This window comes from Acartia tonsa, chromosome 6, assembly GCF_053477335.1.
Source record: "Acartia tonsa isolate MP-2025a chromosome 6, ASM5347733v1, whole genome shotgun sequence".
NCBI classification, from domain to species: domain Eukaryota; kingdom Metazoa; phylum Arthropoda; class Copepoda; order Calanoida; family Acartiidae; genus Acartia; species Acartia tonsa.
Genome location: NC_137265.1, coordinates 37,759,332 through 37,774,148, shown reverse-complemented (window position 1 = coordinate 37,774,148; position 14,817 = coordinate 37,759,332). Strand labels below are relative to the sequence as shown.

Genomic DNA, 14,817 nt, shown 5'->3' with positions numbered 1-14,817 from the left:
AGTACATTCTTGAAGTTTTGGTGAGATTAAATGCACCACCTCCTTGACAACAGATGGACATGTTACAATTATGCCTAAGTAACATATTTCAATATTACAAATTCAGCGATCCATACAAAAAAAATCAGTAAGTTAAAACTTTTTCCCTATTATAAATTTGTATCTATTAAAATGGTAAATAATAAGGAAGGCGAAAAATTTCAAAAAATAAAAAGATATTAAAAATTTTACAGCAAATCAATACAACAACTTTAAAAATAACTATAACATATTCTATTGTTGTTATGAAAGTTAAGACAAAAATAGATTGATCAAAATAATTTTAAGGTATCAAATGCTTTTATGAGGTCAAGATGTATAAAAATACTATTTAATTGATTTAGTTTTTTAAGACCAATGAAAGTATTTGAAAACCAGTATTTAGAAGTAAAAAAATACTATCGGTAAATGAAAAAAAATATTTAAGAAAAAACGATTTTGGTAGAGCCTGTCTACAGCTAAATCACTATCAATAGGCTACTTATACATTTATAAAAATAATAATACGTTTTTTTTCATTTTTCTAAACTTTTTACTACACATGTTACAGTAAATTAAACTTAATTTTGTGTAAATTTATCATTAAAAAATTGTAATTAAAAGGTGTTAAATAACTCATGTGCGCATACTTTACAATTTTATAAGAATTTTGTTTATTTTTCTTCTAATAAAGATAATTTATGTAGCAATTCTCTGTTTTCATTTTGAACTCTTTCCAATGTGAGGCGAGTTTGTCTCAATTCTTTTACAAGTTCTTCACTCGGGGTCTGAAAATATAAATGTATAAGATTAGATGTATAAACCAGACTAATACCTAATTCTAGTGGAAGGGACTTTTTTTGTCTGCAAGCAAATTGCCCTCTCATCTTTTGTAATGACTTGCCTATATTAATATTTCCGATGCTCTAGGCTGATATTCAAAGACCCAATAGAAATTCGACACAGTACCATAGCACAAACAAAATCACGGATGGATAATTGGACAAAGTTGGTTATATAGCAGATGTTTCTTTTTCATAAAAATAAAAAGATAGAGACAGAATATGCGATAAAACATAAAAATCACGATCCAGATAATTTTCATTAAAAATTTCATCCGTCTTTCTTAAATAAAAGCCGAGAAAATCACATTTCACAAATAGTGTTTCTAACGAATAGGCATGAAAAGTACATTATATAGCAGCTTTCCTACTAAAAATACCACGTTGTGAACACAGTAATAGTGACGTAACAAAAAAAAATTAGCCAATGAGAGGCCGTTATTGACCAATGGTAAAATTTATAGTAGCCTCTCATTGGCTAATTTTTTTTGTTACGTCATAATCAGTCAGACACTATTACTGTGTTCCCACGTTGTTATTAAAGTAAATAATGCTTTAAATAAATATCATATAGCGTGATATTCTCAGCAAATTGGTGAAGATTCAAATGACCACTAAGCAAGTAAATACTCTACAACTTATATTATCTGTCAGTCTCTCTATTATGCTCACTTTTCCCCTTCCCGTTTGGATATTCTTAAAATGAGATTTATGAGGTTCGATTCTTATGGATGTTGTAATTCTTGTTAATTTGTATTTGCTTACCTTGGGTTCGACACTAAGTACACTCTTCAATTGATCTCTGCAGTTGATAAAAATTATTACATTTACCAAGCTACTCTTAAATTGTTGAAACATTGTTGTATCAATGATTTTCAATACTTAGGGCCATTCAGATAAAGATAGATCTTATTATCTTTTTCAGCATATATAGTTGCCCTATCGTTTTGAAACTTTTTATGCTGATTCTTTTAACAGTTAGGGATAATAATGAGAGAGAAAAAAAACAACTTAATTCACGGAGGGAAAGAACATTGGACTGTAAATTGCACTGGTACCCAAAGTTGTATTTTATTCCTTTGCTCCAAAACTTTGGGTACTTTCAATGAATTTTAATTGGTTTGATCCAAACTAGTTATGTCAAAAATTTCAATCTACAAAACGGGTAATTTTGTGTACAATAAGTGGGGTACAAATATAAATGTATCGTCCATTGTCTTATCCCATGTTATCCCTGCTTAAATGTGTGTATAGAAATATATTGAAAAGAAAATATGAATATGAAATGTTCCATTTAATAATTCAGCCAACAGAAATATTTTACAATGCTATAACAAGGACACTTACTTCCAATAGTCTTAAAACCTATCCTAATTCTTTAAAAATCTGCCATTTCTATTACAGTTTTTGGTATCTTTTATGTAATCTAATTAAAATTAACCTTTAATTACCTGAATTAAATTAATGTTCTCAAATTCTTAACATTCAAGAAGAATGATTCTAAAACTAACCAGCTTAAAGATTTAAAAAATATTCTGTACATGAAGGATAATCATCAACACCCTCGACGAAAAAAGACCATGGAGTTCCCCTTTCCCCCTTTTCCTCTGTAATTTTTTGCCCCATTAACATTCCCAGTACACTTAACTGATTCTGTACATGCTTTGAAAATGGTTTTAACAATCAAATATTTCTAATAAATATGCCTTGCGTTTTGAAATAAAATGGAATAAAATAAATCGGGGTTCTATACAGATATTCAAAAGTCTAAAATAAACATTTTCTTTCTTAAAATTGAAATTTATAATTTAATTTCAAGGTGACTTGATATTGATTATGAAAAAATATGCATTGAAATTGACCTGTTGCCGTCAAGATCTATTGATGATACCTCCTTAAAATTTGTTCTCTGTGCTTCAAAGGAAACTATTTTACTTACATTTTTTTTTTATTTCTCTCATTCTTAAATTGGGAGATTTTTCATGAAGTCATTTTAATTTCTTTAGAACATGCATGTTAGTTTGAATAACATTTGTTTAGTTATATTTTAGACCAGCAGTAGATTATTAGACTCTGCTAAATTTGCTATGATAAAATTGCTCTTGAATGAGTTTAATTGTATAATTTTTTTCAAATGCTATATATATTTTATATGAGGTAATTCAAACATTAAGAGTTTCTTCTACCTTTTGCACACATATTGGTATAAAATGCACTTTGAGTGCGTGAAAGGAAAGATATGGTTTCCTTCAATGCTGTTTTCGTTGCCTGAGTTTTAATAATATTTCAAATGTTTTTGAAAAGCAGATAATTTAATTTACACTCAAAACTTCTGCCAATATTTACGCAAGCAAATCAGAATTTACATGATAACAAGAAGAATGGAAAAATTTTGTTAATCATACATTATCCAATTATTTTTAAAGACAAAAAGAACCAATTTTTCTAAAAAATCTGAAAATGCATTGAAAATTTATGGCTTTTTTTAATACCCGTTGGTTTTGGAGCCCTTTTTTACCATTTTAAAAGAAATTTTTGAAATAAAGCACAGTCCTTCTTGTAAAAATTTAACTCTGTTAGTTTTAGGAGTAATTTCTTTTTCCATACATTGTTTTCATAATAATTCAAAACTTTTTGTTGTTTTGTGTTGGCTTCAACTTATGTACTTTCTAATTCCTTATTCAAACTTTGCACAATGTTTTTCTAGGACTAATTCTATCTTACTTTACTTTGTGATAAAACTATTTTAAAATCTGTCCACTCACTTTCCTTGTTTGCAAAGCTGATTTAAATGTGATAATTTTACCACTTATTTGTGAAAGAAATATTTATTGAAAACTTTTTTTATGTTAAAAACTATTTTAATTAAGTTTCAAGTTTCAATTTGTTCAAAATCCCATCTAAATTAAGATTTTATATTCAGACAGATGTCTAAAATACCATTTAATAAATATTACCTACCATTTATGGGCAAAAACTCCTGCTTAGATTAATAGTAAATATCGGACAGAAAGATTCAGGTTTTGTTTTTGTAGAGTTCATATTCTGTTCATATAAGTTTTCTGGAGTTTTTTGATATGTTCATAAAAGTTTATTTACTGAAATATATAAAAGAAAATTAAAACAAAATATTATTCAACTTCTAAAAGCAGTACTTCAGTTGTTAAATTTTTTACTTTTACTTTTAAACTACATACTTTCTTAGTCTGCCCATGCCAGATAATTTTTTGTACATTCACAATAAATAACAACTGAAGAGTGTACCTTTAAATGACATAAAATTGGCCATCTAAAATTTTATTGTATGGCAACACCTTGCCCCCTAGGGATATGTATTGAAAGGGCCGGCAGAATTATTTATATCGCAAGTAGGCCACTTTTTGACCCAAACCTCTTAATTGGATTTCAATTAAATTTCAAAACTATTTATTAGTATCTACCCCTGCTGGGAGATATTGTTAAGCGAGAACCTAACCATTTAATTTATGTGAGCAAAATCAAAACTGCATAGCCTAACCCATAAGTGAAATTTAATTATGCAAAAAAAAAGAGGTAGGTTCAAACCATCTACTTAGGGCATGAGGGATTATGCTGGCCTAACATTATGGACACACCAGGACCAGCCCTACCCTTCTTTGTGAGTGTGTGTGTGAGTGTGTGTGTGTGTATGGGTGTGTGTGTATGAGTGGTTGGATGTGTGTGTGTGTTAACGTACCGGTTAAAGCCAGTTTGAACTGAGAATGAGCCCCAGAGAGCTCTATACGTCACGTAGTAAAATTTCCAGGGTTAAAAGGTTTGTAGGATTGTGTACAGTACAGCCTAATTGACTTTAATTGGGAATTTTTAAATTACTGTTTTTAAAAATAACCCACAGGTTTGCTTCATGAAAGTTGACCAAAGTTATCAATATTCTTCCAGTTAATTCTTAAATAATGGCAAAACATTGAAAAACTGGACAGTGAACAGCAAAGCCTAAAACAAAGACGAAAGTTGTGTGCCTTCATTATATAAACCTTTTTGAAAATATTCAAAGCTGTACAAAATCAGGCACTGAATTTGCCTGTCATACTATTTTCCAACTAGTAGGGCAACTCAAATATAACTAGTGTATGTCCGTCTGTACAAAAATAACAAAATACCAGTTAACTCTTTAGTTGGCAGATTTTGAGTCTATACCTACTAATAAATCAAAACTTTGAAAGCTTATTTTGTTCAAAATTAAATGATTTTTTGTAACCGTTTTTAAAGGATTGGCTTTAATTCTATATTTATCTTTTCACAGCATTACCTTTCCCTATAAACCTGACACAACACCAAATTGTTGAGCGAGGGTACAAAGAGTAAGAAGAGGAAAATTGTGGGAGAAGGGATGAGGGGGGGGGGATGCATACTTCCGAGAGATAAAAATGAGGGATGAATTTTGTAATTGGGATTGGGAATTATTTACAGGGGAGGGGGGGTTGTATGGTTTTATGATTTTCCTCCTTTCGTTTGTGTGCGTATTGTACATACAATAAGCAGCACAAAAAAACAAGGATGACAACATTCATAAAAGCGATGCTTAACTACTCAGACGGACAAACGAACATTCACAAACATTGGGTGTCATTAAAAATTTTTAAACGAATTTTATTTCAAAATCTCAGTTAAAAATTATAGATTTGTCGCTAAGTAGTTTAAACCCTTGATATTTAATACCGAAGTTTTATGACTTGATTATAGAGATGCTTTGCTTATGTCCTAATGCATTATCTTACTAAAAATCACCATTTCAAAAATCATGGTAATGGGAAAACAATGTAAAAATGTCTAACAAGCAAATCAATATTATTAGCTTAAAGACCTTTTGGTAAAAATTACAGCGTTCCTAAGTTTCAAATTATACCCAATTGTTTTAGGAATCATAATTTAAAGTTTTTCTCAATTGGACAATTCTAACATTCTAAAATTAACGAGCAGTGCTATCCAAAATCTTTCTAGCCTTAATCTTGATCAAAAATAAAATCTTTACCAAGTAGACAAAAAAGATTAAAATGATTCTAAGAGTAATTTGTCTGATATACTATAGAACATTTATCATAAATTCAAATCCCTAACTTTTGACAATTTCTTTTACCTGGATCTAAAGGGATAAGACAATGGCAAATAAATTGATGAACATCCCACATCATGATGCATAAAATTACCCCTTCTGTATATTACAATTAGTGGTTGAAACGTTTGTACAACCAACCAATTATAATCTAATAAAAGTTCCCAAAGATAAAATCAAACGAATAAGGAAACGTTATTAAAAACTTTGGGGACTAGTGTAATAAACAGCCCAATGCCCCCTCCCTCCCTGGTTTTTACACTCTCAGGAATTAAGGGAGATGGGACGTAGAAAAATTACTTGAGGGCAAGATAAATATTAAAAATTAATGGTTTGGGGAGTAAAATTTCAGTTTGAATAATTTTTAGTTCTTTTATGAGTTTTGATTGATTCGATTGGTTCAAACTATTTAGCAATGTTCAAACTTTCCAACTAATAATTTTAATCTACAAAAGGGGTAATTTTGTTGATCATCGGGGATGAACTATTGTCTTATCCCTTAAGATCCATGCAAAATTTTAAAGTTTAACTTTTGTTATAAATGTAATTTATTATCCTGAGGTGTTTGTGTTGAATCTCCTGTTCTCTCTCTTTCTCTGCTGCCTCGCGGAGTAAGATCTGAAATAAAGAAATTTTGGTGCTTTCCTTTAAAGTGACTATTGAGCACTTAACCCCCCACTACCTATATCCTAATATATAAAGAATAAGTCTGTAGCTTAAGATTTCGATAACTACTGAACAGATTGAGTCCTCCATTTTAGGGAAGCCTCATATAGGTCCCGTGATGGTTTTAGACTGTTTTATTTCCTTATTCTAAGTCTTGGGATGGTTTTAGGCTATTTTTCTGTCCCTAGATGCTAGGGGCGCAGCCGCTAGTTTAAGATAAAATAAAAAGTAGAGGGGCCCTTACTTGTACTATTGTAATAACCGTACCAGATCTATAGAAATAAAAAAAATATGAAAAAATACACAATATTTCAATTTGTTTATAGATAGATAGGGGGGTTGGGGTTTTCTGTGCTCAACTAGACACTTTGAGAAAAAAATCCCGGAATTTTTATTAATGATCAAGTTTCAAAGAATATACTAAATAATGGCATTGTATTTTTTTCTTCTAACTTTTAGCCTAGCGCTTATGTCTAAACAGGTTCAAAATAACCATCACTTAATTCTTTATGGGTCTTTTGGTCTGTAGTATAAGATATCAATGGAATAATACTTTGCACTAGTGTTATAAAGAGACTATCCAAGGAAAATCACACAGCTCATACAGTAGGAATATATTTCGATTGGTCACATCTAATCCTGTCAACCTTCTACAGTTCTTTCTTGTATAAGATATCAATAACTACTTATTTGATTAAGTTCCACAATTAAGGGAGGCATCCTATAGGTTATGAAGTAGCAAATTTATGCCCTTCTTTAATCGTCATTTGGAAGCATCTTATAGGTTTCAGAGGGTAGTTTCAGTCATTCCTTCAATAATCATATGGCTGTTCAAGGATATACCTAATAAGCCAAATAGAAAATTTTCCAACTATCAAAACCATGGAAATGTAGATAATTTATATTTCAAACTGACAATATTTATTTTTAAGTTGAAACAATTTATTTCAACCAAAAAAAAAAACTTTAACAATTTTGTACTTTTCAGATTAAAGTATTATCTCTAAAAATACTTATAGTAAAAAAAAGCTTTAAAAAATGAAATAATAAAAATTGTAAATGTCAAATGTTCCAACTTTAAAAAAAGCGACATCTTTGGACTGTTTTTTATATTCTTTTTCAATCTTTTCATCTTCGAAGACATATATTTCAGTTTAACCCCTTAATGTCGAGATAAACATTAATTAATTAATGCTCATTATAATTTATTTGCTTCGTGCAAAAGCAAAGAAAAATATAGAATTGTCAGGAAAGAAGTGGATATTGGGCTATTTATTGTATAAGTCCCCATAGTTTTTTTAATAATGTTTTCTTATTCGTAAGCTCAACAACTTTTGGGACTTTTGTATTGATTGGTTAGTTAATTAAGTTGAGTGTCCAAATGTTTTAACTTTTTTTTGTGTTTCATAATTTGGGATATATATCAATTTATCACTCTTTGTCTTATCCCTTCGTATCCCTAAAGATTGCAGACTTGTTATAGTCATACTCATGACAGTAGGAATTACAGTACGTTAACTTTATAACAGATTAAATAAGATGTTAATTTTTTTCCAAATCAATTATTTTTCACGTTCATAATACAAAATTTAGGCCTTTACTTAATAAAGTCAAAAGTTACAAATTGAATTAGAACTTTTTTTATTTTTATAACTGGTACTATGAGTATATAGTTTTATAACTTATTTGTTGAATAAGACTATTATTTGCTTAAATATTTAGAGAGAATTAAGAAAAATCTTTTGTAATTTTTTATTTTTGACCCTTGTTATAAAGAGGGATAGGTAACAGGAATTTGTCAGAGAGAAAAGGGGGATATTTGACTTTAAATTATACTGATACCTAAACACGGCTTCTTATTTGTAGGATTTATTCAAACATTTCAAATATTGATTGGTTGGACCAAACTAGCATTGTCAAAGCTTTTCATCCATTTATTAGATACAGAAGGCGTATTTTTTTATAATTATTGAGACATCAGCATTAAATTATCGTTCATTAGCTTTTCCCTTAAGATCTCTGGGATTTAGCTGATCTTAAAAGTATACTTGAAGCTGCACTTTCTTGATGAATTATTTTCTAATTCAATTGGGGCCTGTTTTCACTCTAATTTTTATAAATATTTAATAAACTAAAAATGACAAGAGCACCATTCACAAGGATGACAGGTAAATTCAGTATTTAATTTTGTACAGTGCATAATTTGTTTATTTTTGTGTACATTCTCGGACTGCTTGTCATCTGTCACCGTCATATAAGTTTTTTCAGTAGAGGGGTGGAGGGAGGGGGTGCATTTTAAACGCCAAGGTTTATGAAAAAAGTTGCTTGATTATCCAATACTCTTGAACAAAGTTTCAATCTCAGAGATTATATGTGCAAGGAAATGTTCACAAATTGCAGAATTTGTAACTGTGATTTGAATTGTAGTCAAAAAAGAAATTGTGTCTCTTTTAAAAATCCTCTAAAATATTATTTTTACATAAGCATAATAAAAGCTGTGTTAGTAACTTTGATGAGTGATTTTTAAGAAAACTAAAATAATAGACACACAGAAAACTGTCCCGAATTTGTATTAATTTTGAGGAACAAGACTCCAGTTACGTCATATTTTTCTTTCCCGAAAAAGGGAAGGGGGAAAGAAAAAAAAGGAAGGGGGGAAGAAAAAAGAGATGGGAGAAAAGGGGGTTTTCCCCATCTCTTTTGAAGAGATTTTCTTCCCCCCTCCCTTTTTCGGGAAAGAAAAATATGACGTCACTGGAGTCTTGTTCCTCAAAATTAATACAAATTCGGGACAGTTTTCTGTGTGTCAAAATAATATGTTTATAAGCATTGATAAAATTTTTTTTCTGGGTTGGGTGAAGATGTTATTGGTGACAAATAACTTAAAAGTATTTAACAAGCTGTACATATATTACAAGTGAATATTTCCCTTCCTCTCCACTACTTTTCTACCTTAACTTCTGCAAGTAAGTCAGATTTTCTTCTTAAATCCACTTCAAGTTTCCTAATCTTTGCTGCCTCGTCCTCGTGGCTCTCTCCTGAGCCAGTTTTCCCGCCATTTTTGTCAGCTGTTAAACCTAAATAAAATCTATTATAAAAAGTTCCATACTTTTCTATAATCAAAGTAGTAGGTTTTTAAAGTCTGAAGCTAAAGTCATTGTAAAATGCTGGTTCAAATGGGTTGTACTTTTCAGTGAAGCTTTAAAAAATGTATTAGGCTGTTTTAGGCTATTTTCTTACATCCAAGACAAGAGGCGAGGCAACAACTATTTATAAAAGTGGTAAAATATATTGTATTATTGAACAGAAAAGAATATTACTTTCAAAAAATCAAATTTTCTAAAATTTTTAGTTTTAAACTAAATCTATTTCATCTACCTATAATTTCCAGTATGGCTCCAATCCTATCAAATCCGCTGGATAATAACCGGTTCTGACCCCATACGAAAAAATCATGAACAGTATCATATTACAAACACTTTACCACGATTAATAAAATAAAAATATCTGTTAAATTGAAACTGGCCTTCAGACCTTCGCGGAGCCAACAAGACTAATATTGATTTATTTACTATTCGCGGGAAATGTCTGTAATATGATGCGACAAATAACCATTTTAATTTTTTTTTTTAATTTCTAATAGATTATGTATATTTAAAGTAATACCAAATAAGACTTAACAAGTAACTTAACAATAAAACAATAATTTTAGTTCTAAAATTCACGTATCATGTCATATTATAGCTAGTGTTCTGCGAATATTAAATAAAAATAATTTTAATACGAGTTTTCTTAGACCGGGTTTTCAGCCACCTGGAACTAACAAAACTAGCTTTTAACTATAATTTTTATTTTAATATCCGCGGAAAGCTGTCTATAATACGATGAGATTACCTTTCAGCTTCTTTTTCATATCCTTGAGATTTATCTCCAACTCAATTATTTTTCTCTCCTTAACCTCAGCTTGTTCAATGAGATCATTCTTCTCCTCAGTTAGTTTATCAACAGTATCTTTGAGACTGTCAAGCTCCTCAGAGAGTCTTCGCACTACTTTCTGTTCAGTTGACAGGGTAACTGGTTTGGGTTGAGAATCAGGGCGGGCTTTTTTCACAGGGTTGTCGCCTAAGGTTGCTTTCAGAAGTTCTGAAAAAATACGTTATTATTAAGTAAAAGGATGTGTTCTGTTTAAAGGGACTGTGAACGTAAATTTTTCTCATCTTAATATCAAATCTTAACATTATCTCATTCATAATATCTCACAGATAGAGCAAAACGCGCTTTTGTTTGCTTAAAAAACGGCTTTTTCCGACGATTTTTATAAGGTACGGGGAAAGGAAGAAATTTTCCGTATTATATAAAATGTGCATTAAATTGCTTTTTTCTCCCATTATAGCTAAAATTAAACTTTTTCACATAGTTCTAGATTTTTCCTAACAGTTAAGCTGACTTTTTACGTAATCATTGCTTTAATCCAATGTATAGTTACTTAGAAATTGATAAAATAAGCAATATTTTTTTATTGAAAACCAAATACAATAACAAAGCCAGAAACAGGTTTTTTATTAGTATCCAATTAACTTTAAATGGCCCATCTCTCGCCCACCTTTAATTACAAATTTGTAAATAATAAAGACGCAATATTTCTTTATAAACAGTCTGATAAAAGTGTAAGCTAATTCTCCAAAGTGGGTTATTTATTGTTCAACACAATAAAAAAGGATATTATTATTTTATATAACCTATGAGATTCAACCCTTTGTAGACAGTGAGGTATTTTTTTGTCAATAATACGAATTTAAAATATGTCTTTATTACCTAATTACTACGTTATAAAAAAAACGAATTGGCAATTTTATAGCATAAAATAAATCCTTAACAGTAAGTAAATTGTTTCAACTATATATGACAAGTTAAATATCCCTACAAACATTATAAGAAACAAAAACGTTCAGATTTTTCCTGTTTTTTCCTTTTTCCCTCTCAAAATACCATAAAATCAAGGCATTGTTTCTGGATATTTTTGTGAATAGGACATTTTTGGTTGATCAGTGCACATACGGGCAACCAGGGGATTTTATTCACCACCCCCAAATCAAGTTTTAATCATTCTATGAGTATTATTATATCCATATTACATCAGATTTCAAAGGAATCGTAAAATTACTCTTTTTAAGTAAGCTTTCTAATGCCTGGAAGTTAAGAAATGCAAAAAAATTCTTACAGAAAAAGGCATATTTTGTGTGTTTCACCAACAATTTTAAAAACATTATAAAATCTCTTAGAATTAACGTAATTAGACAAAATAACTTTTGTTGAGTCATGCATTACATGTATATTGAGAATATAAAAGAAAAAAGCACAAATTGAAAATATTAATCCTACATAATTCTAGTTGAAGTCAAGATTTTAGTTTATTTTTGTTTGTTTTAAAATCAACATTTAGATAGACAGTATCAGGAAACATGTTTTCACCGGGTGCCACCGGCTAAAAAAGCGATATTTGATTACCAAAAGACATATTATAATCGCCAGTACTGGTTTCATTTACCCCCCCGCGCCCCCGTAGGGGTTTTTTGCCTGTTTTCTGAAGGTGGGTGCACAAAAACTTTGTAAGAAAATGCTTTTAAAGGCGCTTTTAAAGTCAAAATTTAATAACATAGTTGTTTTATTTTATGTTTATGCTTTATTTTACCTCTAAAATATATGGGTTTTTTCAAGTTTGATATTGCTGCGCTAATTTATTAGATAATTCTTCCTGTCAATATTGTAACAACCCGAAATTAGAACCTTAATAAGGGATATATAATTACTTGCATGTTGCACCATATTTTCTCCCACTAAAATGAAATGGTCTTTCCAGCATGCTAATATAACGATATCCCCTCCATTCATACTGGACGTAAGAACTGACCAATAAATGAGGACTAAATTAGCAACCTAAATTGACAACAAAATTTACCCAGTTATAATATCCACGTATATTATGTCTATTATTTTAGAGTGTTTAGATAAATTGGAAACACTATAAAAGCTATTCAGTATGTAATTTACTATTAAATTTAAGCATTTGCTCTTTAATTGTCCATGTTCGCAATTTATCACAGTAGATTTTTTGTGCTTCGTTACTTATGAATTGTATCATCCTTATTGTTTTCCTTTGAGGTTGAGATAGATAGATAGTTGGATGATGGATAGATGGATAGATAGATAGATGGATTGATAGATGGATAAATAGATGGATAGATAGATGAATATATAAATGAATAGATAGATGGATAGATAGATTGATAGATAGATGGATTTTGCAATTTACCACACTAGATAGATGGATAGATGATAGATATTGCACTAAATGATGGAGAGGGGCTAAGCCTAAATCAACACCTCTTTATGTTCGAAGTTTTAATGTAACTAAATAATTGTTTCTAAGGATTATAACCATTATCAATGATCTAAAGGAATAAGACAAAGGTCAATATAATTGATGAACATTCCCAATTATAAAACACAAAATTACCTCTTGTGTAGATAAAAATTTGTATTTAAAACATTTTAACACACAACTGTAAATCTTTGGCGACTAGTGTTATAAACAGCCAAATGTCCCAAAGGTTAAGTTAATATCCAAATAACGTAGTGTTCTTATAATTAATTGAAATTGGAATTAGCAAGTGTTATGTGTCTGTCTATTGGTAATGCTTTGTTTCTAAATTATGTAATTACTTGGTCTTCATTTTAAAATCTGCAGTTTTATTTAGGAAGGGAGGGGACATTGGGATGTTTATTACACTAGTCCCCAAAGTTTTAAAATAAAATTTTTATATTTTTTGGCCTAAAAACTTTAGGAAGTTTTATTGATTTTTTATTGCTTGGTTCATTAAGTAGAGTGTTGAAATATTTTAATTACTAATTGTCATCTACAGTAATCAATTTCGTAATATAATTTGATGTATCAATATTATGTAGGTATATACAATATACAATAAAAGATTTCTAGAGACCTGGAGGATCAGGACCTTCAAGATCATACCTGGAACCTAAAATTGACTTATATACCTATATTTTACATAAGGGTTTACTACTAGATGATATTTTAGTAAGATAAAAGGCTTTGTTTAAGTCAGAAAAAATGTTTTGCTTTTTATCTGGATGAACCTGTCAGGTTTGCTGGCATGCAGTGCCCGCCAGGCTGGAGATATTCAAAAAATTACAACTCTCAGTTATGTGGCATAGCCATAGTTAAGAAGTCACTCATTTATAGCCCTCTATCTTTCACACACAGAAAATATGATAGAAAAGAACGGAGGGGAGGAGGGGGGGGGGAAACGACCCCCTCCCCCTAACCGTTAAGGGTTAATATACAGATAATCAGTAAACAAGAATCATAATTTCATTATAAATATAGATATTAGTTTATAAAAATTGATGTCAATCATGCCTACATTTATAATGGATTTATTATCACTGAACAAACTTGTAGCTGACTAAAATAAGGATTTCCCATCCCCTTTACACCATCCCCTCCCCTTCTACCGAAATGAATTACCAGGCCCCAACAACCCCTAATTTGACACTTTGAACACTAAAATCGGACTACAATTGACATAGATACACTTTAAAGGGCCCAAAAAGCTAGTGATAGAGTAGCTGCGCTACTGAAAAATTTTCATACTACTCTGATAAGTTAAGAAATGCATTCCCTGACCTCAAACATTCTAATTTGACATTTTAAACACGAAATTCGGGCTCTAAATAATTAAATCCCCTTTTTGGCTGATATGCCCCAATGTGCAGTGTAGTGAAATGTGCTTAGTAAATGTTAAGATTTGATAATCAGATGAGAAATTTTTACGTTCACACTCCCTATAATACAAACTTGTTTAAGCAGGTTTAAAGCTGTTTTGTTGGTGGGGGGGGGGGGAGGGGAGGGCTAGGGTCTGACAGTCAAAGATCAAAACTACCCCTCTCTATAAATAATCTGCAATTGGTTTGTAGGTAAATCCCACAGTTTGTTAGACTTTATGTCTATCAGTCGCTAAAAAAAAGTATTTTATATTTAATAGTTACTTCACCCATAATCTTTAGGAATGGTTACAAAATTGTATAAACCCCCCTCCCCTCCAAGATATTTAAATAGCTTCCAAGAAGAGAATAACCAATTGAGACCAGCAATTCCCGAGCTCTTAAGCATCAGACAAT

General features: G+C 30.4%; 1 protein-coding gene across 1 annotated transcript in view; it reads right to left on the bottom strand.

Annotated features, from left to right (window-relative positions):
- Positions 1-320: 320 nt before the first annotated feature.
- LOC145323095 (centrosomal protein of 290 kDa-like) overlaps positions 321-14,817 on the bottom strand; it is a 47,499-nt gene continuing 33,002 nt past the window's right edge. Inside the window, exons 15-19 of the mRNA XM_080165477.1 lie at positions 10,513-10,761; positions 9,571-9,695; positions 6,512-6,570; positions 1,626-1,665; positions 321-806 (exon numbers count right to left, since the gene is read on the bottom strand). Of these exons, the coding sequence (XP_080021603.1) occupies positions 693-806; positions 1,626-1,665; positions 6,512-6,570; positions 9,571-9,695; positions 10,513-10,761 (587 nt within the window). The 3' untranslated portion in view covers positions 321-692. The remainder of the gene's footprint in view (positions 807-1,625; positions 1,666-6,511; positions 6,571-9,570; positions 9,696-10,512; positions 10,762-14,817) is intronic.